The following is a 25,911-nucleotide window of genomic DNA, read 5'->3' as shown; positions in this document are numbered from 1 at the left end:
GGATCATCTCCTCAAGGGACTCTTTCATGTATTGGAAGTCTTCAATTCTTAGATTGGTCCCTTGGGGTGATGTCCAAGAAAGCCCATGATTCAGAAGGAATCGAACCTGAAGCCCTGTTATGCATTTTGTCTTGCATTGACAAAGCGGTACAGGATGGATCTTTTGAAATCTCTTCATTATTTGGAGCAGGTCTTTTAAAGAAAAGGACGGTGTATGGCGCCTTCTTAACAAAGGCAGTCTCGCATGCTCAGAGGGCAGCTCTACTGTATGCGCCTCTTTCTGACTTTTTGTTCCCTTCTCAGTTAGTGAAGGACGTTTGCTCACTCTTTAACTGAGAAGGCGACTCAGGATCTTCTGACGCAGTCAGCTAGGAAGAAGAAACCTGTTTCTTAACATAGACAAGAAAGGACCTAGTACATCATTGCAGCCCTTTCGAGGTGGTCCGACCTCCAGACCTCCCGCAAGAAGGAAGGCTCCGGAGAAGAGAGGTAGGTCTGCCTTTCGTCCCTTTAAAAAGGGAAAATGAAACATCTCTCCTCCAAGCACCAGTAGGTGCCAGGCTCCTAGGATTCGTGGAGGCCTGGACACTGATAAACGCAGACGCGTCTGCATTGGCTATCATAAGGAAGGGATATCGTATCCCTTTCCTGAACGCTCCTCCCCTAACGTCAATACCAAGGGAACTATCAGCCAAGTACAAGGACCCTGTGCTGAGGGATACTCTTCGATCGATGGTGGAACAAATGTGGGACAAGAGAGCGATAGAACTAGTACTGGATCAAAACTCCCCGGGGTTTTACAATCGCCTTTTTCTAGTGGCGAAAGCCTCGGGAGGCTGGAGACCAGTACTGGACGTCAGCTCTCTGAACAAATTTGTTCAGAAGGAGAAGTTCTCCATGGAGACTTCTGCTTCAGTCCTAGCGTCATTACGACAAGGAGATTGGATGGTGTCCTCTAGATCTCCAGGACGCCTACTTTCATGTCCCGATCCACCACCCTTCATCGAAGAAGTACCTCCGTTTCATGACGGGGGGAAGGATCTTTCAGTTCAGAGCCTTGTGTTTCGGCCTGTCCACAGCTCCTCAGGTCTTCACAAGCCTGATGAAGAATGTGGCGAGGTTTCTTCACCTCAAAGGAGTAAATATCTCTCTGTATCTGGACGACTGGCTCATCAGGGCCAGATCAGAGAGACAGTGCTTGGAGGACCTAATGTTAACTCTAGATTTGATCAAAGCGTTGGGATTGCTCGTGAACCTCGAGAAGTCTCAGCTGACCCCAGACAAGACCTAGTCTATCTGGGGATTCGGATGGATTCTCGGGTTTTCGAGTTTTTCCTTCGCAAGAGAGAATCGCAAAGGTTTGCGTATAGTCTCTCTCTTCGTAGAGAAGGAACAAACGTCAGCGAGGGAATGGTTGAGCCTTCTGGGGACGCTTTCCTCGCTACAACAATTCTTCCCTCTAGGAAGACTACTGTTCGTCCGCTTCAATTCTTCCTCAAGAGGTCTTGGAGCTGGAAAAACCGGACAACTGTCAGACGTTTTTCCCATTCCAAGGGAGACAAAGTCACACCTACAATGGTGGTTGCTCCCTCTGGAAGAGAACAAAGGGATCTCTCTAAGAACACAGAACCCAGACCTAGTGTTGTTCTCCGACGCGTCGGAGAGAGGTTGGGGAGCGACATTAGGCTCAGAAGAGGTGTCCAGGCACCTGGGAACCAGCACAGGTGACTTGGCACATAAACTGCAAGGAGCTCTTCGCCGTACATCTGGCTTTGAAGAGTCTAGAACCTCTGGTATCAAACAAGGTAGTGCAAGTAAATGTGGACACACCACCGCACTTGCCTACATTCGGAAACAGGGAGGGACGCACTCCTCGTTCCTTTACGAGCTGACGAGAGACCTATTACTTTGGACGTCTCACAGGAACATCTCCCTACTGACAAGGTTCGTACAGGGAGTAAAGAATGTGAGGGCGGACAGGCTCAGCAGGAGGAACCAGGTCCTTCATACAGAATGGACTCTACACGAGGGAGTGTCTCGATCTCTGGTCTCTGTGGGGGACTCCTCATGTGGATCTCTTCGCAACATTCATTTCAAAAAGGCTCCCAGTGTTTTTGCTCGGTCGTGGAAGATCCAAGAGCACTTATGGTAGACGCCTTCCTGCTAAATTGGTCTCGAGTAGACGTTTATGCTTTTCCCCCATTCAAATCCTGGGGTTAGTAATGAAAAGTTTGTTGCGTCAAAGGAGACGAGGATGACGTTAATAGCCCCCTTTTGGCCGGCCCAGGAATGGTTCACGGAGGTGGTAGTGGATCGTAGACTTTCCAAGATCCCTACCAAGAAGGACGGATCTTCTCAGACAACCACACTTCAAGAGGTACCATCAAAACCTCCCCGCTCTCGCTCTGACTGCCTTTCGACTATCGAAAGACTTGTCAGAGCGAGAGGCTTTTCTCGCGAAGTGGCAAGCGCGATCGCGAGAGCACGCAGAACCTCCACTACGAAAGTATACCAGTCGAAGTGGGAGGTATTTAGAAGGTGGTGTGGATCCAAGAAGTTGTCCTCCTCCTCTACCTCTATAGCGGAAATTGCTGATTTCTTGCTATTCCTGAGAGTAAAAATCTCATCTAGCCGTATCCACAATAAAGGGATACAGAAGTATGCTCTCGGCTGTATTCAGGAACAGAGGATTAGATCTGGCAAATAACAAAGATCTCCACGATCTCATAAGATCTTTTGAGACTTCAAAGTCTAAGGAACCAGTACCTCCGAACTGGAACCTGGACGTAGTCCTCAAATATCTGTCATCGGAGATTCGAACCTCCTCATCTGGCATCGTTTAGAGACATAACTAGAAAATGCCTATTCCTATTATCTTTAGCTACGGCAAAGAGAATTAGTGAATTACAAGCTCTGCAGGATAAAGTAGGATTCAAGGGAGACTCGGCTATTTGCTCGTTTAAGACCCTGTTTTTAGCGAAAAACGAGAATCCCTCGAATCCCTGGCCTAAGTCATTCGAAGTCAAAGGAATGTCGAGTCTCGTAGGCAGAGAAGCAGAGAGGTCTCTATGCCCTGTTAGATCGCTGAAGTTCTACCTTCAGAGCGTCAGTTGGGAGGCTCTAGACAAGGTCTCTGGTGCGCGGTAAAAGACCCCACAAGACTGATGTCCAAGAATGCTCTGGCGTTCTTTGTAAGAAACGTCATTACGGACGCTCATAAGGTCTGTCCTGACGAACAGTTACAACTACTAAGAGTAAAAGCTCATGAAGTAAGAGCGGTAGCGACGTCTCTCTCGTTTTATAAGAATATGTCGCTTAAAAACATCATAGATACGACATATTGGAGATGCAACTCAGTATTTGCATCTCATTACTTGAAAGACGTGCGTGTGACGTATGAGAAGTGTTTTTCTCTAGGTCCTATCGTATCGGCAGATACGATTCTGGGTACGGGAGCCGACACCAATCCTTAAATGTATATACTGTTCTTCTTTTTGGATATGGTCGAGAGTCTCTTCGAACAATGGAGGACTTAGGCTCGCACGGGCGGCCGTCTATGTTGTTCAGTAAGAGAATTCTTGTCATATCCAATTAGTTGGGTATAATTTTTTTTTTTTTGAAAATTATGTATGTGTGCGTAGTGGTTTTTGAGTTACGGTTGTTGTGACGAGTTCGGGGATAACTCGTAACAATCCTTAGTTCTAACATATGGTTAGGATCAGGTGGTCGGGATTGGTTGTGTGCTCCTTCATAAGGTGTATTGTCATATAAGTGGATCAGCACCCATTGACAAAGTCCTTTTAGGCTCTGCCGAGTAAGTGGGTAAGACCCCATCGGCAGACCCACAAGAACTCTTGGCCATAGATCACATATCTCGCTAAAGTTTCTTGAGGTGATGCAGACTACTGGGCAAACACCCACGAAGTCTACCACCTATCAGGTAGGAACCAAGGTTTTATTTATACCTACAACATATGTTGTTTACCTGTCTATTCCATATAGTAGCTGTCTCTTACCCTCCACCGAAGGGTGCCAATCAGCTATGTATATATCTGACAGGTAAGTTGATTGTATGAAAATGATATTGTTATGATACAATAAAGTTTCATACATACTTACCTGGCAGATATATACAATTAAAGGCCCACCCAGCCTCCCCGCAGGAGACAGGTGGAAGAGAGAAAATATGATAGAAAACGGGGATGGTTCCTAGTCCTGCCGCCCAGGGCAGGCCGGTAGATCACCTGACCTACCTGTAGCGAGTGGCGCGAAATTTGAATTTCTGTCGGGGACGACGGAGTCTTAGCTATGTATATATCTGCCAGGTAAGTATGTATGAAACTTTATTGTATCATAACAATATCATTTTTATCGTACATAAACCCTCTTGTCAGATATGTGCTTGGTTTTCTATTAGCAAGCTCACTAATGTCGCACGGGAGCATAGTGTCATTGCTGGTAGGGGATCAAGGGTATGTATGGCTGGTAGGGGAGTACAAACATTTTTTTTTTTTTTGTATATTTTGTAATGAAAGTGTATTTATGTTTCGAGTTTTTGGTTGTTTGTAAAGGAGTTCGGGGATAACTCCTTACAATCTTAGAACTAACATGGATGTTAGGATCAGGTGATCGGGATCGGGTTTGTGCTCCTTGAACAAGGTGTATTGTCATGTTAGTGGAATAGCACCCAATGACAAAGGCCTTTAGGCTCTGCCGAGTAAGTGGATAAGACCCCATTGGCAGACCCACAAGAACTCTTAGCCATAGATCAATATCTCGCTGAGGCTCTTGAGGCTAAGCAGACTCCAAGGCAGTAGCCGCGAAGTCTTCAGCCTAATAAGGTAGGAACCAAGGTTTATTAATACTACAACATAGTTGTTTACCTGTCTATTTCAGTATTAGCTGTCTCTTACCCACCACCAATGGGTGCTAATCCGCTAAGTATATATCTGGCAGGGAAGTTGAATGTATAAAAATGATATTGTCCATGTTCAATAAAGTTTTTATACATACTTACCTGACAGATATATACGTTAATGGCCCACCCAGCCTCCCCGCAGGAGACAGGTGGAAGAGAAGAATTCTGATTAGAAAACGGGAATGGTTTCCTAGTCCCTGTCCACCCAGGGCAGGGCGGTGAATCACCTGACCTACCGGTAGCCGTGTGCCGCGAAATTTGAAATTCTGTCGGAGACGACGGAGTCTATAGCTAAGTATATATCTGTCAGGTAAGTATGTATAAAACTTTATTGTAACATGACAATATCATGTTCTTTCTGCTCTTCTCTTAGAAGAATATGGAGATGCATTGACTCCAGCCGCTCCTCCTTCGCCGCGCTCTCTATTTTCAAGTACGAAGGCGCACAAGTCTTCATCTTTCCTGAAAATGAAGCCGGCCATATCCATGAAAAGGGCCTTACAATCTCTTGACTCCTGGATCAAGACAAAAGAAAGGAGTTAGGAAGGACGATCTTTTGCATGCCTCCCGCTAACTAAGGGGTAGGAGAGCATATGGTACGAAACGGGAGAAAATATGGGATTGTCTCTGCCCGTTTCAGCTGAATCGGACTTCTCCAGTCTCGTAGACTCGTCAAGGAGACATGCCTTAAATTCAGCGAAAGCAACATGGGGTCTTTCGGAAATGGACCATCTCCTCAAGGGACTTTTTTCATACCTTGAAGTATTTAACTTCCTAGATTGGTCCCTCCCTTGGGGTTATTGCTAAGAAGTCCCATGAAAAAGAACAACTAAACCCTGAAACCCTACATAGCATCCTTACATGCATCGATAAGGCGGTTCAAGATGGATCGGCGGAAGTGTGCTCCCTCTTCGGTGCGGGAATACTAAAAAAAGAGAGCGGTTTCATAGTGCCTTTCTCACTAAGGCCGTCTCGCCTTCGCAGAGATCCGCTTTGCTGTATGCGCCTCTCTCTGAACATTTATTTCCTTCTCAGTTTGGTGAGAGACATTGCCCATTCACTAACTGAGAAAGCGACTCAAGATCTTTTAAGGCAATCCTCAAGGAAAAATAGACCTGTGGCCAGTGAGGAAAAGAAAGCCTCTAGGCCAGCTCAACAACAGCAGCCCTTTCGAGGAGGCCCTCAGGCTAGATCCATCGCCAGAAGAAAGTCAACGGAAAAAAGGGGAAGATCTGCCTTCCGTCCCTTTAAGAAGGGAAAATGAGAAATCTTTCCTCCAGACACCTGTAGGAGCCAGGTTACAGTTCTTTGCGGGAGCATGGGAAGACATAGGATCCGATCCTTGGTCAATGTCAATAATCAAGTAGGGTTATATCCATTCAAGGACAGGGCCCCCCTTGACAACATCACCGAGGGAACTGTCAGCCAGATACAGGGACCCTGTTCTGAATGGATACTCTTCGTCAAATGGTGGAACAGATGTGGGACAAAAGAGCAATAGAGCTGGTACTGGATCAAAGCTCCCCGGGGTTTTACAATCGCTTGTTTTTCTCGTAGCGAAAGCCTCGGGGGGGATGGAGACCGTACTGGATGTAAGTTCGCTGAACAAATTCGTACAACAACAGAAGTTCAGCATGGAAACGTCTGCCTCAGTACTTGCAGCTCTCCGTCAGGGAGATTGGATGGCGTCCCTAGATCTTCAAGACGCATATTTCCACGTCCCGATTCACCATTCGTCGAGGAAGTACCTTCGTTTCATGTTCGAGGGAAGGATCTATCAGTTCAGGGCCCTGTGTTTCGGCCTTTCTACGGCTCCCCAAGTCTTTACAGACTTGATGAAAAATGTGTCAAAACACCTTCACATGAAAGGGATAAACGTCTCCCTATACCTGGACGACTGGCTCATCAGGGCCAGGCTCAAAAAGCAGTGTCTGGAGGACCTGTCAACAATCTGGAATTGACAAGACATTAGGATTAATCGTGAACCTCGAGAAATCTCAGATGGTCCCCAGCCAGAATGTAGTCTATCTGGGGATTCAGATGGATTCTCGGGGTTTTCGAGTATTTCCTTCTCAAGAGAGAGTAAGGAAAGGCTGTGCCACAGTATTGAACTTCTTAGAGAAAGAGCGTACTTCAGCGAGGGAATGGTTGAGCCTTCTGGGGACCCTTTCCTCGCTCGAACAGTTTCTTTCCTCTAGGAAAGACTACATCTCCGTCCGCTTCAGTTCTTCCTGAGAAGCAGTTGGAGTTGGAAGACAGGACAGCTCTCGGACACGTTTCCAATCTCATTAGAAGTAAAACAACAATTAAGGTGGTGGTTGACCCCCTTAGAAGTAAACAAAGGAGTATCCTTAGAAGTACGGAACCCAAACCTGACATTGTTCTCAGACGCGTCGGAGACAGGTTGGGGTGCGACTTTAGGGTCCAAAGAAGTGTCAGGCACCTGGTCGGAAGAGCAGGTGTCATGGCACATAAATTGCAAGGAGCTCTTTGCGATTACCACCTCGCGCTAAGGAGCTTCGAGCAGATAGTCAGAGACAAAGTAATACAGATAACTCCGACAATACAACGCTCTGGCTATGTCAAGAAACAAGGAGGAACTCACTCTCTCTGCCCTACGAACTAGCAAGAGATCTGCTGATTTGGGCAAATCAAAGGAACGTGGTTCTTCTAACGAGATTTGTTCAAGGAGAGAGGAACGTGAGAGCGGACAGACTGAGCAGGAGGTTCCAGGTCCTTCCTACAGAATGGACCCTTTGGTATCTTTGGGGGAAACCGCAGAGATCTATTCGCCACGTTTCTCTCCAAAAGGATAGATACATTTTGCGCCCTGGTAGTGAAGATCCCAGGGCTTATGCAATAGACGCCTTTCTCCTGGACTGGTCAGGGCTAGACGTGTACGCTTTCCCCAATTCAAGATTCTGGGGGAAGTAGTCAGAAAAGTTTGTGGCCTCGAAGGGAACCAGAATGACTCTGATAGCCCCATATTGGCCATCCCGAATTTGGTTCACGGAGGTGATGGAGTGGACAGTGGACTTCCCCAGATCTCTTCCAAACAGGATAGATCTGCTCAAACAACCCCACTTCGAGAGGTTACCATCAAAATCCTAACCCCGCTCTTGCTCTGACTGCCTTTCGACTGTCGAAAGACTTGTCAGAGCGAGAGGGTTTTCTCGCAAGGCGGCAAGCGCAATTGCTAGAGCCCGCAGATCATCTACTAGGCGAGTGTACCAATCGAAGTGGGAAGTTTTCAGAAACTGGTGCAGGTCGAAGAAGCTGTCCTCTTCCAATACCTCTGTAACCGAAATTGTGGATTTCCTTCTTTTCCTGAGGGAAAAGTCACATCTCTCTGTACCAACAATTAAAGGATACAGAAGTATGCTTTCGTCAGTCTTTAGGAACAGGGGTTTAGATTTGACGAATAATAAAGATTTGCACGATCTCATCCGCTCCTTTGAAACGTCGAAGTCAGTAGAACCTAGGGTTCCGAGCTGGAACTTAGATGTGGTTCTGAAATTTCTGTCCTCGGAAAAGTTCGAACCACCTCATACGGCTTCATTCCGGGATATCACTAGAAAGTGTATATTTCTGCTATCTCTGGCGACGGCTAAAAGGGTCAGTGAGTTGCACGCCCTTGAGTCACGAGTTGGTTTCAAAGAAGATTCTGCGATTTGTTCATTCCAGACTTTTTCTTGCCAAAAACGAGAACCCTTCGAATCCCTGGCCTAGGAGTTTCGAGGTAAAAGGACTTACTAGCCTAGTAGGCAGAGAAATAGAAAGATCTCTTTGTCCAGTTAGAGCACTGAAATTCTATCTGAACAGAAAGAAGCGGTTGGGAGGCTCACAACATGGTCTATGGTGCTCAGTGAAAGACCCCAAGAGACCTATGTCTAAAAATGCTTTGGCCTTCTTTGTTAGAAGTGTAATTACCGAGGCTCATAAGAACTGCCCAGATGACTCTTTTAATCTATTAAGAGTAAGAGCTCATGAGGTAAGGGCAATCGCGACATCAATTGCGTTCCAGAGAAATATGTCACTTAAAAATATTTTGGACGCAACCTATTGGAGATGCAACTCAGTATTTGCATCTCATTATTTAAAAGATGTGCGAGTGACGTATGAGAAAAGTTTTTTCTCTAGGTCCGTTTGTGTCAGCACAGACGGTTCTGGGTAAAGGAGAGAGCACCGATCCTTAAATATGTGTACGTAACCCTCTTGTCGGATGTGTTCTTGTGTTTCCTGTGCATGGGAGTGTCAGATGTCGTACTGGCGGCCTTCACTTCTCTTCATTAGGAAATCGAGTGACAGCTGACTATTAGAGGGGTACAAAATTTTTGTTTGATTTTGTATGTATGATTATCGAGTTTGTGGTTGTTTGCTAAGAGTTTGGGGATGACTCTTAACAATCTTAGAACTAACACGGGTTAGGATCGGGTGATCGGGATCGGTTGTGTGCTCCTTAAAGAAGGCGTGTTGTCATATAAGCGGATTAGCACCCCTTGACAAATGCCAGTTAGGCTCTGTCGAGTAAGTGGATAAGACCCCATCGACAGACCAGCAAGAACTCTTGACCACAGATCACTATCTCGCTAAGGCTCTTGAGGTGAAGCAGACTCCTGGGCAGTAGCCACGAAGTCTTCCATCTAATAAGGTAGGAACCAAGGTCTATTTATACCTACAACATATGTTGTTTACCTGTCTAGTCAGTAAGTTAGCGGTCTCTTGCCCTCCACCAAAGGGTGTCAATCAGCTATGTATATATCTGACAGGTAAGTTGAATGTATGAAAATGATATTGTTATGATACAATAAAGTTTCATACATACTTACCTGGCAGATATATACGATTGAAGACCCACCCAGCCTCCCCGCAGGAGACAGGTGGAAGAGAGAATCTGATTAGAAAACGGGAATGGTTCCTAGTCCTGCCACCCAGAGCAGGGCGGTAGATCACCTGACCTACCTGTAGCGAGTGCCGCGAAATTTGAATTACTGTCGGGGACGACGGAGTCGATAGCTATGTATATATCTGCCAGGTAAGTATGTATGAAACTTTATTGTATCATAACAATATCATATTTCACCAGACATGGTGATTTTCAGGAACACTGTACATGGTCAGAGCAACAGTTTCATTTGTACAGGTGTAGTGATCATTTAAATAAACCTCAAAAAGTTCTCAAATAAGGATGTTGTTTGAATTTTAGGTCATGCTATTGGTGCTTATATCCACTGGTCTTTACTGTAAAGCAACAATGGAAAATAACTTCTCAGTAATCATACTACATATACAGCTAGATGGTGTTGAACCATTTGCTGTTTAGTTCTCCACTGAATTATAATCAATTTTACCAGCACATTTTTTGTAGCTCACAAAGTATCACGGTAAACTGAAAAAATATTTGTACCAAGTTGTATGAAATTTTAATTAACCCTCTTACGCCGAAGCCCTAAAAATCAAAACCTCTCCTGTATGCCGGCGCCGGTTTGGAGTGAGCGCGGAACCGGAAAAAATAATTTTTTCAAAAAATCACAGCGCGCTTAGTTTTGAAGATTAAGAGTTCATTTTTGGCTCATTTTTTTTTCATTGCCTGAAGTTTAGTATGCAATCATCAGAAATGAAAAATAATATCATTATCATATGTAAATAATGCGATATATGGTAGCGAAAAAAAAAAATTCATAGATAATTGTATTCAAATCACGCTGTGCAAAAAACGGTCAAAGCTAACGAGTTACTTTTTTTTCGTTGTATTGTACACTAAATTGCAATCATTTTGATATATAATAAATAGTAAAACATAAAGCAACACCGGAAAAATATTATCACAAAATGATGTACGAATTCGTAACGAGCGGACGTAAAAAAATGTTATTTTCAAAAATTCACCGTAATTCTAAATAATGTTCTAGAGACTTCCAATTTGTTTCAAAAAATTAAGACAAATGATTGAATATTATGATAATGTAAGAGTTTTAGATTTAGAATTGCAGATTTCGACCATTTCGGACAAGTTAAATTTGACCGAATGTCGAAATTTTAATATATATATTTTTTCATATGCACATATTTCGAAGATGGAAAAAGCTACAACCTTCAATTATTTTTTATTGTATTTTTCAGGAATTTGCGCACATTTTGATATATGAAACTCTATAAAACAAAAAAGGGCTAATATGAAAAAGGAGCAAATATTAGGATAATGCCATGTACGTATTTCAGAGACTTGCGGCCGCGAATCGGCGCGCGGAGTGAAGGTAAATATATTTTTCAAAAATTCACCATAAATCACAATATTGTTTTAGAGACTTCAAATTTGTTTCAAAATTAAGAAAAATGACGGAATATTACTAGGCCGTAAGAGTTTTAGCTTACAATTGCGTTTTTTCAACTATTTCGGTAGAGTCAAAGGAAAATTTGACCGAACGTGGTTTTTTTTTCTATTTATCGTGATTTATATGCAAATATTTCGAAAAAAGAGAAAAGCTACAACCTTCAATCATTTTTAGTTGTATTCTACATGAAATTGCGCACATTTTCATATATAAAACTTTATGTAACAGCTAATTTTAAATGGTGCAAACATTTCGACAATCGCACAAAAAAATTCTGATTTTTTCGGAAGAGTTACCGAGCGAACGTAATTTTTTTTTTCATAAATTCACCATAAATCGAAATATTGTGCTAGAGACTTCCAAGTCGTTGCAAAATGAAGGTAAATGATTGAATATTACTAGAATATAAGAGTTTTAGCTTACAATTGCGTTTTTCGACCATTTCGGTAGAGTCAAAGTTGACCGAAAGTTGAAATTTTTGCACTTAACGTTATTTATATGAAAATATTTCAAAAGGTGATAAAAGCTACAACCATGGGTTGTTTTTTTGTTGTATTGTGCATGAAATTGCGCACATTTCCATATATAAAAACTTTATGTAACGGCAAATTTAAAAGGGTGCAAACATTAGGACAATCGCACGAAAAAATTTATCGGAAGAGTTATCGCACGAACGTAAGGAAAAAGTTTTTTCATAAATTCACCATAAATCGAAATATTGTGCTAGAGACGTCCAATTTGTTGCAAAATGAAGGCAAATGATTGAATATTACTATAATATAAGAATTTTAGCTTACAATTGCGTTTCTCGACCATTTCTGTAGAGTCAAAGTTGACCGAAGGTTGAAATTTTTGCACTTATCGTTATTTATATGAAAATATTTCAAAATTGATAAAAGCTACAATCATGAGTATTTTTAGTTGTATTGTGCATGAAATTGCGCACATTTTCATATATAATACTTCATGTAAAGGATAATTTAAAATGGTGCAATAATTATGTCAAAGTGACGAAATAATTTCCGAGATGTGTCACTGATACTATTTAGTGCGATAAGAAAGAAATTCGCGCTTGCGCGCCTGCGTAGCGATTGTAAACAAAACAACGCCTTGATCCGTGAACTCCCAGCATCCCCCAAGGCGCGTGATACAAAAGTTTTTGGCTGGTAGGCCTATAAGTATTTTTCCGCGAATTTTTAAAAAAAACTTTTTTGAGCCGACGTATGATACGTCCAATCGGCATACGGGAGACATTTTGACTCGACGTTTAATACGTCCAATCGGCGTAAGAGGGTTAAAATTATTCTCTATATTGACCATCAAAAGATTATGCATTAATTATGGTTACTAGAAGGATATAAGATAATTATAACAATTTGATGCAAAAGAATCTATTTTTTTCTCTTTACAGGATTGTTTATCAAAGGTGGATAGTGTACTTCACAGAATATAGTACCTATGTGGAAGGAGTGAATGCAATAAATATACAATACTGTAGTATTCTGAATGATGAAATAAAAAATATTTTGTCCAATCTTATTCATAATAATATATGTAATGTGAGTACAGCACTGGTGTCATTAATTTGTTTATTTTTAGAATTTGCGTGGGTGTGGAGTACAAAAGAAGAAGGTGGCCAAGCAGGAAACATAGTACTGGGACCAGAATGTCGGCAGATCAATTTCAATCCCGAGTACAGTTCAGGAACTGCATCTGTTAGAGGAAACCAGATTCTTCCCAAGAATTATCAACACTATTGGGAGATTAAATTAACCAATGCAGTTTATGGTACAAATATGGTAAGTAACAAATGTGGAAGTGGCATCAACAAACAAATAATCTAGATGATGTCTTGAAAAGATTAATTACAGTCTGTGATCGAAGTATAAGTTGGTATACTAAATGACATTTTCTGAGGCACCTCCCTTTATAACCACCAAATTAATGGTATGGCCCTTATTGTTAAAAAAAATAACTTTTCTTATGCAGGTATTTAAAAGATTCTGGAAACATAATTTATTGTTGTGAATTACACTTGCAAAATGTTAAAAAATATTTGAGACCTCTCCCTGATTAGAATTTCCCTCCCCCCCTTAATTTCCTGCCAGGTAAATTGTTAGGTCTTGGGTAGAAAAGATTTTTGGAAGGCAAGAAAAGCATTTGCATACTGCAGTAATGAAAGTGTTGCACAGGGAACCACCAGAAAAAGTGGTCTCTAGAAGACCAAGCTTTATAGAAGCCGTGCTGGAAATTTGAACTGTATGTCTGAGACGTTGAGAGAGGAGAGAGAGTTAGGATTCCAGTACTTTTATTGTAGTAATTGATATATGGGACAGTAGTGTGAATGATCCTGCTTTGGGATAAGTATGTTCGACAATTTTGTTCTGGTCATCAATAAAAATTTGTCAATGTAATTTTCTGCTACTTGGTGGGGTGGGGTTTTGGGGGGGGTTTGGTTGGGGGAGGAATACTATTTATCCAGATAACCTCATGCTAATATTGCATGTTATGTAAGCGTTACCAATGTAAAGAGTTACAACTAAATCAGAATTCAGTTATATTATTTTGATAGGACAAGTTATGATCCTGACAAATTGCTAGAAAGAATCCTGGTCATTTTATCACCAGTCTTAGAAGTTCAGAAACATGAAGCCACCTAGTGGTCTGCACTTAAAGAGAAACTTAATATTAAGCAGAATGTAATGGAAATTGTTTTTTTCTCCTAATCATAGCCCAGAACTGAATGTTTCCATGTTAGTTTTATATTGACCACTTTTGAGGTTGGGAATTTAGCATTAATTACCAATATCCAATTTTACAGATGATTGGTGTATGTACACCAGAGTGTGATATGAGTCATGGAATCTATCGATTCTGTTCGCTCATTGGTCGTGATGATGAATCCTGGGGTTATTCATACAAAGGTAAGTGAATACGCAAAATAGGGTAATATAGAGGCATTTGCCTTTACCATACCTCAAATTTTTATTTTATGAATAATGTCATTTTTCATTCTTGAATATTAACAATTTTAAAGGAATTTAATGAGGTAGCTAACTTATTTCTTGACTCATAGAGCTTGTCCGTAAGATTTATTGAGTTTATTCTCAAGGGGTGAACATTGGGACAAATGAAATTAAAAAAAGATGAAAAGCACTGCAAGATACTGCATGGAATCTCCACAGTGTGTAACAATGTCTAATCCTGTAGTAGGGTAGCGCCATAGTTCACCTCATATGGTGCACTGTAGGCATTACTTAAGGTTCTCTGTAACATCCCCTCAGCCCTAAACTGCAACCCCTTTCATTCTTTTTATACTTGAGTGCATATTATCTCTTATCTTCCATCTTACTTTCCTCCCACTCCTACCAACTGGCAGGTGTTACTCTTTAAAACCCTCTTTACTCTCAGTTTCCCTTTCAGCACTGAATGACCTCATAGGCCCCAACACTTGGCATTTGGCCTAAATTTTATGCTCCAATTCAAATTCTACAAGGTCTGTTATGAGGTACCCCATACTGGATGGGATTGCGTATTAAATTTTAAAATAAAGGACACCTCCACATCAATAGTTTTCTAGAATCACTGACCAATATCTCAACTTTTGCCAGGTACTACGCAGCATGCAGGGAATTTGAGCCGGTATGGTCCTCGATGGGGAAAAGGAGCTATTGTTGGAGTACATCTTGATACTTGGAGAGGCAAATTAGAATTTTTCTTAAATCGTGAACCTCTTGGTTAGTTTTTATTGCATTGATGTTGCAGATAACTGTGAAATTTTTACTGCTGGGAAGATTGATGATAATTATTTACCCAACTGGAACATAATAAGTTCAGATATTTTAGACTTAACTCAGTAAAATTTATTTTCATACAATGAACTTACCTGTCAGATATATACTTAGCTAAGACTCCGTCGTCCCCGATAGAAATCAAATTTCGCGCCACTCGCTACCGGTAGGTCAGGTGATCTACCTGCCTGCCCTGGGCGGCAGGACTAGGAACCATTCCGTTTTCTATCATATTTTCTCTGTCGCCGGTGGTATCAACATTGTTGTTACTACCTCCTGACTGGATTTTTCGCTTTTCAAGACTTTTTGATCATTTATATTGGATTTCTTGGTGACGTACTGGATCGTTGTTTTGGCATTCGCTACTGTGGACTGGATTTGGACTTGCTTTTGATTTTTCTGATAGAATGTCTGATTCAAGTGTTAGTGTGAGAGTGTGTGTGAATGTAGGCTGCAAGGTGAGGATACCGAAGGCTTCGGTTGATCCTCACACTGTATGTCGTAAGTGTAGGGGGTTTGACTGTTCTTTAGCTAACACCTGTATTGAGTGTGAAAAGTTGAATGCTAATGAATGGAAGACTCTAACTTCTTACTTGAAGAAGTTAGAGAGGGATAGAATTAGACGGGCTGCACAAAAGAGTGTGAGTACAAGGCCTATTGAGCCTTTTTCTGAGTCTAACTCTCCTTTTATTAATGAATATGATTCTCCCTATGTATCTGAATCCTCACAGGCTTTGCATTCGGATTCGGCTTCGGAAATCGCCAATCTGAAGGCTACTCTTCGTAAAATGAAGACAAAGATGGCGGCCATGCAAGGTAAGGCAAGTGATTGTGAAATTACTTAGTGAAGTGAGTGTTCCCAGTGTTGTGGAGGGGGCGTCTGACCGTCCCTGCGATGCTCCCAGGCCTAGACCTCTTCCAAACTCACATACCCAGAGGAGTAGGAAAGTCGAAAGTCGTACGGAGGTTGTGGGGAATCCCCAACGGTCAGGCGTCCCTTCAGCAGGTTCTGTTTCGTTACAGTCTGCTCAGGACCGCTCTAATAGAAGCATCCTACGAGATTGTTTCTCGTCGTCCGGTTCTCCTTCACCTAAACGAGGGTGGAAGGACTCGGATCTTTCTAGGCCACTGAAAAGGCATTGGAAAGAGCGCGCGTTCGACTCGAGCCCGGAACGCTTCTCGGAGGAAGCTCCTTCCTTCTATCAAGAAGGCTAAGCTGGTTTCGACGCCTCCTCGAACAGTATTTGAGGATCGCACTCCTTCGGTTCTCCAGTTCTCCTGCTTCTTCTATTGAAGAGGACGCTGGTGTGGCTTCAAGAGGATATTGCTTGCAGTACAAGAGCAGATAGCCTCTTTGGTTGGAGTTCTTTCGAGGGATCCCCTCGCAAGAAGGACGCTAGACTTCCTATTAAGAAGTCTCGTCTTCTTTCACACCAGAAGTGAAGCGTCCTCCAGACATGGGCCGTCTTCCAGGCGCGAAGAGTCGTGCAAGCGTCAGGAGCTATCCGAGCGAGTTGCTCTAGATAAGGATACGCTCAGGCGCGAGGCGCCAGCCAGGCGCGAGGCGCCAGTTAGGCGCGAGGATTCAGCCAAGCGCGAGGCGCCAGCCAGGCGCGAGGATTCAGCCAAGCGCGAGACGCCAGCCAGGCGCGAAGAGTCAGCTTTGCGTGAGGCTCCAGACAAGCGCGAGGCGTCAGCCAGGCGCGAAATACAAGCCAGGCAACAAGCTCCAGCCAAGCGAGAAGCGCCAGCCAAGGCGCCGAGCGCGAGGCGCCAGACAAGCGCGAGGCGCCAGCCAAGCGCGAGGAGCTTTCCAGGCGTGAGAAGTCAAGCAAACCGCAGACTTTCTTTTAGGACTTGAGAGAGAGTCTGTTCACTCTATGAGTCCCTCTCCTAGTAGGAGCTTGTCACCAGTAGAGAGAGAACGGGATGAAGATCCTCTCGTTTTTCAGGCCGATTCTCCACAAGGTGTAGAAGGAGATTCGGAAGAAGAGGGTAACGGTAGAGAAGGAGTCTCTAACTATAGAGTTCTGACAGACCTTCTTTTGCAGGAATACGGAGATTCTTTGACTCCTGCGGCTCCTCCTTCGCCTCGATCACTGTTTTCGAGTGCGGTTGTACCAAAATCTTCGTCGGTCTTGAAGATGAGACCTATGATCTCTATGAAGAGAGCGCTACAGTCTTTAGACAAATGGATGTTGTCAAAGAAGGATCTGGGCAGAACCACCTTCTGTATGCCTCCAGCCATACTTTCTGGCAAGAGAGGTTTCTGGTACCGAACTGGGGAGAACATGGGCCTTTCTCTCCCAGCGGCAGCCGAAGCGGACTTTTCAACCTTGGTTGATTCATCACGGAGACACGCTTTGAATGGAGCTCGTGTGTCTTGGGCGATTTCGGAGACGGATCATCTCCTCAAGGGCCTCTTCCATATTTTGGAAGTGTTTAATTTCCTAGACTGGTCCCTTGGGGTGATGTCTAAGAAGGCTCATGACTCGGAAGGTCTAGACCCCGAAGTCATTCTGAGTATTCTTTCTTGTATTGACAAGGCGGTACAAGACGGATCGGGAGAAATCTCCTCTCTTTTCGGAGCGGTACTCCTTAAGAAGAGGAGTATTTTTAGTTCTTTCCTAACCAAGGCGGTTTCTCCCTCACAGAGAGCAGCCCTGGTTTTCGCTCCCATGTCTGACTTCTTGTTTCCTTCTCAGTTTGTGAAGGACATTTCTCGATCACTGACTGAGAAGGCGACACAGGATCTTCTGCAAACTGCAAGGAAGAAGAGACCCCTTGTTTCGGTTGACAAGAAAGGACCGACTTCTACGGTTCAGCCCTTTCGAGGAGGCCCTCTCTCCAGAGCTCCCTCTAAGAGAAGAGGTCCTGAGAGGAGAGGTAAAGCTTCTTCCGTCCCTTTAAGAAAGGGAAGTGAGACAGACAACCTCCAAACACCAGTGGGTGCCAGGCTTCTCGAATTTGCGGACGCTTGGTCACTCATAAACTCGGACGCCTCTTCGATGTCCATAATCCGGAAGGGATATCTTATCCCCTTCCAGGACAGTCCCTCCCCCTAACGACCATTCCGCGGGAACTGTCAGCCAGATACAGGGACCCTGTACTGAGGGATACTCTTCGTCTGATGGTGAATCAAATGTGGGACAAAAGAGCTATAGAATTAGTTCTAGAGCAAAACTCTCCGGGGTTTTACAATCTGCTTTTCCTGGTTGCGAAAGCCTCGGGGGGCTGGAGACCAGTACTAGATGTCAGCGCTCTGAACAAGTTCGTTCTAAAGGAGAAGTTCTCTATGGAGACTTCGGCCTCAGTCCTGGCGGCTTTGCGTCAAGGAGATTGGATGGTGTCGCTGGATCTCCAGGACGCCTATTTTCATGTCCCGATTCACCCTTCGTCGAAGAAGTACCTCCGTTTCATGACGGGGGGAAGGATCTTTCAGTTCAGGGCCTTGTGTTTGCCCTGTCCACAGCTCCTCAGGTCTTCACAAACCTGATGAAGAATGTGGCGAGGTTTCTTCACCTCAAAGGCGTCAACATCTCTCTATATCTGGACGATTGGCTCATCAGGGCCAGAACAGAGAGAGAGTGTTTGGAGGACCTTTCTTTGACCCTAGACCTGATAAAGGCGTTGGGACTACTCGTGAACCTCGAGAAGTCACAGCTGATTCCCAGACAGAACTTGGTCTATCTGGGGATTCAGATGGATTCTTCGCAAGAGAGAATCGTGAGAGGCTTGGAAAAAGTCTCTCTCTTCTTAGGGAAAGAACGGACTTCGGCGAGGGAATGGTTAAGCCTTCTAGGCACCCTTTCCTCGCTCGAACAGTTCTTTCCTCTAGGAAGACTGCATCTTCGTCCTCTTCAGTTTTTCCTAAGGAGATCTTGGAACTGGAAGACAGGACTTCTCTCCGACAGTTTTCTCCTTCCAATGGAGATGAAACCACACCTGCAATGGTGGTTGTCCCCCTCCCTCTAAAAGAGAACAAGGGAATTTCTCTGGAAGTTCCGAACCCAAGCCGAGTGTTGTATTCAGACGCATCGGAGAAGGGTTGGGGAGCAACCACAGGACCGAGAGAAGTGTCAGGCACCTGGAAGGCAGCACAGGTGTCCTGGCACATAAATTGCAAAGAACTTCTAGCAGTTCCCTTGGCGCTAAAGTTCTTCGAACCCTTTGTGACGAACAGTGTGGTCCAAGTGAATGTGGACAACACTACAGCCCTGTCCTACATTCGGAAGCAAGGAGGAACGCACTCCGTGTCTCTATACGAGATAGCAAGAGATCTGCTAATTTGGACCTCAGAGAAACATCTCCCTCCTGACAAGATTTGTTCAGGGTACGAGAAACGTCAGGGCGGACAGACTGAGCAGAAGCCAGGTCCTTCACACAGAATGGACTCTTCATTCAGAGGTGTGTCAGAGTCTTTGGGATCTTTGGGGCACTCCTCACGTAGATCTGTTCGCCACATTCTTTCCAAAAGGCTGGAAGTCTTTGTTCAGTGGTGGAAGACCCAAGAGCTCTCGTGGTCGACGCCTTCCTGCTAGATTGGTCTCATGTGGACGTGTACGCTTTCCCCCCTTTCAAAATCCTGGGACAAGTGTTGAGAAAGTTCGTAGCGTCAACGGGACAAAGGATGACTCTGATAGCCCCGTTTTGGCCAGCACAAGATTGGTTTGCAGAGGTGCTGGAGTGGAGCAGTAGACTTCCCAAGATCCCTTCCAAAAAGGATGGATCTTCTCAGACAGCCACACTTCGAGAGGTTTCATCAAAACCTCCCCGCTCTCGCGCTGACTGCCTTTCGACTATCGAAAGACTTGTCAGAGCGAGGGGTTTTTCTCGCGAAGCTGCAAACGCTATCGCTAGAGCCCGCAGAGCTTCCACTAGACGAGTCTATCAGTCGAAGTGGGAGGTATTCAGAAGGTGGTGTAAGTCTAAGAAGTTGTCCTCCTCCAGTACCTCTATAACGAAATCGCTGATTTCCTTTTGTTCTTGAGAGAGGTCTGTCAACTTGATCTGTATCGACGATCAAAAGGATACAGGAGCATGCTTTCGGCAGTCTTCAGAAACAGAGGCCTAGAGATTGCTGAGAATTAAGATCTGCACGACTTGATTAGATCGTTTGAAACGACAAAATCTAAGGAACTAACTCCTCCCAGCTGGAACCTGGATGTAGTTCTCAAGTTCCTTTCGTCTGACAGATTTGAGCCTCCCATGTAGCTTCGTTCAGGGATATAACAAGGAAATGCTTGTTTCTCCTATCTTTGGCGACAGCCAAAAGAGTTGGGGAACTTCATGCCCTGGAAGATGAAGTCGGTCTTTAACAGAGACTCGGCCTTCTGCTCGTTTAGAACTCTTTTTCTAGCGAAAAATGAAACCCATTGAATCCCTGGCCCAAGAGATTCGAGATCAAAGGCTTATCGAGTCTAGTAGGGAGAGAAACAGAAAGGACTCTTTGCCCGGTAAGAGCCTTGAAGTTCTACTTACAAAGAAAGAAACAAATGGGAGGCTCTAGACAAAGTCTTTGGTGTTCGATAAGGACCCCACAAGAATCATGTCTAAGAACGCATTAGCTTTCTTCATTAGGAGCGTCATTACAGATGCTCACAAGTTCTGTCCTGACGACTCTTTTCCGCTTTTAAGAGTAAAAGCCCATGAAGTTAGAGCAGTGGCGACGTCTCTCTCTTTTCAGAAGAATATGTCGCTAAAGAAAATCATTGATACGACATATTGGAGGTGCAATTCGGTATTTGCATCTCACTATCTTAAAGACGTTCGCGTGACATACGAGAAATGTTTTTCTCTGAGGCCTTTTGTATCGGCGGATACAATACTGGGTACGGGAGCAAACACCAATCCTTAACTTTGTACATACCTTCTACTAGATATGTTCTAGATTTCTGCTGACAAAGAGGGCTCGGTGCTGCACTGGCGGCCAGTCACTGTTGTTCAGTAAGGAACTCTTGTGATATCTTTTAGAGGAGTATTAAAAATTTTTTTTTTTTTTTTTGAGAATTTTTGTATGAATGCGTTTTCGTTTCGAGTTATGGGTTGTTTGTAATGAGTTCGGGGATAACTCAGAACAATTCTATATACTAACATGGTGGTTAGGATCAGGTGGTCGGGATTGGTTATGCTCCTTCACAGGGTGTGTTGTCATAGAAGTGGTCCAGTACCCATTGACAAAGTCCTTTCAGGCTCTGCCGAGTAAGCGGTTCATATACCCTTCGACAGACCCACAAGAACTCTAGCCATAGATCTAATATCTCGCTAAAGTCTTGAGGTGATGCAGACTACCGGGCTACAGCCACGAAGTCTACCACCTATCAGGTAGGAACCAAGGTTTTTCTTTTATACCTACAACATATGTTGTTTACCTGTCTATTCCATATTAGCTGGTCCTCACTGGACCCTCCACCAAAGGGTGCCAATCAGCTAAGTATATATCTGACAGGTAAGTTCATTGTATGAAAATGATATTGTTATAATACAATAAAGTTTCATACATACTTACCTGGCAGATATATACGATTAATGGCCCACCCAGCCTCCCCGCAGGAGACAGGTGGAAGAGAGAAAATATGATAGAAAACGGGAATGGTTCCTAGTCCTGCCGCCCAGGGCAGGCAGGTAGATCACCTGACCTACCGGTAGCGAGTGGCGCGAAATTTGAATTTCTGTCGGGGACGACGGAGTCTTAGCTAAGTATATATCTGCCAGGTAAGTATGTATGAAACTTTATTGTATTATAACAATATCATAATTCAGTAACCTATTGTATTCTGAAAGAAATGAAGACAGTGAGACTATTTATAATTATCCTTAAGTGAGAATTATGCTGATAGCCAATCATTTTATAAAGTAACTTTGATTAATGCCTTATTTCCTCAATTGCATTTTCTAAGCTTTTTTACATTAGCTTTGTTTCACCTTTCCATACAGGTGTTGCTTTTGAGGGACTGCGGAACAAGGATCTTTACCCTATAGTTGCATCAACATCAGCACATTCAGGAATGAAGTTAGTTGCTAGTTACATGTTTCCACACAATCTACAGTTTCTTTCATCAGAAGTTGTATTTAAAAGATATCCTGATAAGATTAATGTTCATCCAAAAGATTTATCATTACCACCTGGCCTTCAAACGCTCATACAGAAAAATTACTGGCCATTCATAAAATATGTTAGTCTTAAAATTGGTAGCAATAGGTTAAATTACATACGATGGCACGGCACCAAACGGCACCTTGAAAGCAACTCAACAGATGTGCATCAGTCTAAGAGACTGTGCACTGGTCATGACATTTACTCACTATCTTCATGCTGTGATGAGATTCCTAGCACCAGAAAACACTGTCAGAGTTTTAAGGTTTTGTTCAATCCTAAGAGAAGACATTGCTTGGGCAGTGAATCTGAGAGACCTTCTTCAGATACTACAACAAATGATGAGGAGGAACGGAGCGAAGGAAAGAGTCTTGATGGTGCTTCTAGCTCACAAGTTAATGAGCCAAATTCCAGCAACGATTGACTGCATCCAGGCAGTAGGTGCATTTATCATTGAATGTTCAATTTTCTTATAATGGTGCCATGAGGGGACTTGAAAGGGTCAGTGGAAATTATAATTATATTTTTTTGATGTTCTTTCGCATGTTAGCTCCTTTTTATACGGCGTTTAAAAATTGTGTACTTATACAGGAAATTAACCTGAAAGAATTAAGTAAATATGTACTTATAATATTGTTTCAATTACCTATCTTATGGACAGTTCACTTGGAAATCAAATGTAGTGATGAAGATTCGTAAGACCAAATGATAAAACTTTTTCAATGGAACATTTTAAGAAACATCTTGGAAAAATCAATTGTCTTGGCAAAGTGTGTATGGCAGTGATTCACAACCTTTTGCTCAGCTTTGATTGTTAAGCTGTGCTCTTTCATTGGTTAAAGGTATCCTGGTGAGCAACAGCTCTTCATAGGCCCAAGTCTGAGAAGGGGCTAATGCTTGAGATGGCAGACTAAGCATTAGTTTCAGTTATTTAGTAAATTACAGATGGGTAATGTATATAAACTGTCTGAATGTTAAAGTTCAATTGATGAATTTCTTTCATTCTTCATTAATGTGGATCATCTCAATTCTGGGTGACTAACCCCTTAATTCAAAGGGTAACTTCTAACAAGACTTTTTTTTTTTTTTTTTCTCTCTCTCTCTTCTCTCTCTCTCTCTCTCTCTCTCTCTCTCTCTCTCTCTCTCTCTCTCTCTCTCTCTCTCCACTGCTCTAAAATAAGCAGTTGGCGCTGTGTTGCTTCATTATAACTGCAGATAAATTTGCTCATAATGTTGTACTTAAAATTTTTTTCATGCATAGCACAAACATCTCGAAGTAAAGTATATTATTCTGAGACGTTTTAAACAATGCTCACAGGTGTGACAATACTGTATGTGAATCACTTGTTCAAAGAACTGCTTTTTTATTATAAACTCTCTCCAATTAAACTCTTCCCTCAATATCATTACTGATGAAAAATAAGAAAATTACTATATTTCCGAATACTGGTTTGTATTGATATAAATAAAAATCAATGCTCTACAAAATATTTCACTGCTGGTCTCAGCAAATCAAACCACTACTTTATTAACAAATTATACCTGGCTAGTGGTACTTGCTTCCAGATCTGGACAGTACTGTCTACAGTGTGCCTTGTGTGAACACTATACAGTACAGTTCTTTGAAGTATTCCATCAGACCCCTAATTAGGCTATGGGGTTCTCTGCTTTGTACTTCCCCTCCATACCCATTGGTCTCTTCCCACTTAGCTGTTCACATTTACCTTTATCTTGCTGCAAATATATCACCTTTCATTGAAATACAAATCCTCTAAGCAATGCCCTTGGAGCATATTCAATATGATTAGGTGGCCTCATAAATCTACTTAATAATAATACTAATGTTTTCCAACCCACATAAGCTAAACAAGGCTCCTGGAGACTGAAATGAAGGAAAGAAAAGGTGTAATATGGAAAATGGCCATGTTGTGGGGGTGTGGGGTGAACTATGTACAGTCATTCCCTGAGTTACGTCGTTTAAGGCGCTGTTACCAAGACTTACAGCACTGTAAGTGCTATCTATCTCCATTATAATTGTGACGCTTTGGGTTACGGCGATTTTCGGCTTACAGTGCACCTCCAGGGACGGAACCCCTGCTGTACACCAGGGACAGTGGTGTATGAATGTAAAATATGGTGTCAGAAGATGTACAAGAATACAAGATACACAAAGTGTAAGAGATTTTCAATGCCCAAAGTGTATTACATGATCAACTGAGAAGATTAGGTTGTCGAGACCCAGCAGTGATAGATGACTAGGTCTTTAGAAAAGGAGAATATTCCTGTTACTGCAAAATGGAGTTCAGAGAGTAACTAACGAATGTTGAATGGATACAACTACACTACTAGCAATAAAAAATGTTCCTTTGTAAGGAAAGCAAAGAATTTGAAATAGTATGACAATAGAATGTCAAGATCCATATCTGGAGCTGGCACAAAGACTGCATTACAAATGAGGAATCAGTCGAGGTTTAGAATCCAGAGGCTTAAAAAAAAAGGAGACAGACACCAAAGACTCAGATGGTTTGGATCTAACTCTTTACCACTGTTATGACTTCCATTTTCCGTTTCTTCACTTTATTTGCATACCTGTCAGCATAATTTCGTTATCACATGACTTTTAACAAGTACATTACTGTAAAGCCTCGAACTACAGTATAGACAAAATGCCTCTAGCTCAAGACTTCTAAGCTTAAAATTTTAGTCATTTTGTGAAAAGTGCAATTATTCGTGAAAACCCGTTCCTCGCTGGACAAGTGGGTTTTGCGCACGGCTGCCAATCTGGTGGTCCGAAGTTCGATTCCCGGCTCTGCCAACGTGGAATCAGAGGAATTTAGATCTGGTGATAGAAATTCATTTCTCGATATAGTGTGGTTCGGATCCCACAATAAGATGTAGGTCCCGTTGCTAGGTGACCAATTGGTTTCTAGCCACAAAAATATCTAATCCTTCAGGCCAGCCCTAGGAGAGCTGTTAAACAGCTCAGTGGTCTGGTTAAACTAAGATAGACTTTTTTCATGAGAACAAACAAAATATTCAATATTTACTCATTTCAGTCCACTGCTATCATCAAACTGTGAATAGAGTTATAAAAACATGGTCAAACTGAAAGTGTATTTAGCTAAATGCTATTCCCCACCTCATTCTTAACCTCACCCAAATTAACAACTTTCCCTCTTCTGCTGTGATAATGCTCCATCTTTTGGGTTATAAGATTCTATTCTTGGACCTGCATTTCCTGAATGGTTGTTAAATCACACTCTCTAGGCAAGGCCAAAACGATCTTTCATAACTTTGGATCGGAATGCTGGGGGGAGAGTAAAATGGCCTTTGCTGATGTACAGTCCTGTTCAAGTGCAGGATTGTCATCAGTTTATCATTTTCATTTCATTTCTCATTTTTCCATCTAGCCATACTTTCATTTCTGCGCTGAATGATCTTATAGGTCCCAGCGCTTGGGCTATGCATTAAATTCCATAATCCATCCACTCTAGACAATTACTTTTTTTTTTTTTTTTTTTTTTTAATTTCTGGTATTCATGCAGGCCTGTATCGAGGGGGGAGGTGGCAGAAGGGTCGAACGACTCCCCCCAAATTTCTGAAAATCCATATTTTCAAGTATGTCATCTTGTGTATACATACCTATATATGCAATGACATTTATGGAAGAAAAGGTCCAGTTGTGGGAAGAATGGCCCCCGCCATAAAAAAAAAAACTCTGGGTACGGGCCTGTCATGGCACTCAATTATCATTCTTAGCTGTCTTCAGAG

The 25,911-nt window shown here is 42.8% G+C and overlaps 1 protein-coding gene across 3 annotated transcripts in view; it reads left to right on the top strand.

The window, feature by feature from the left end:
* LOC135198462 (SPRY domain-containing SOCS box protein 3-like) overlaps positions 1-22,771 on the top strand; it is a 54,611-nt gene extending 31,840 nt beyond the window's left edge. For all 3 annotated transcript variants that reach the window (XM_064226030.1, XM_064226029.1, XM_064226031.1), the window contains exons 3-6: positions 12,853-13,052; positions 14,075-14,177; positions 14,865-14,990; positions 21,981-22,771. In XM_064226030.1, the coding sequence (XP_064082100.1) occupies positions 12,853-13,052; positions 14,075-14,177; positions 14,865-14,990; positions 21,981-22,564 (1,013 nt within the window). In that variant the 3' untranslated portion in view covers positions 22,565-22,771. The remainder of the gene's footprint in view (positions 1-12,852; positions 13,053-14,074; positions 14,178-14,864; positions 14,991-21,980) is intronic.
* Positions 22,772-25,911: the final 3,140 nt, after the last annotated feature.

This window comes from Macrobrachium nipponense, chromosome 22, assembly GCF_015104395.2.
Source record: "Macrobrachium nipponense isolate FS-2020 chromosome 22, ASM1510439v2, whole genome shotgun sequence".
Classification (NCBI taxonomy): domain Eukaryota; kingdom Metazoa; phylum Arthropoda; class Malacostraca; order Decapoda; family Palaemonidae; genus Macrobrachium; species Macrobrachium nipponense.
This window is presented reverse-complemented; position numbering and strand designations above follow the sequence as displayed.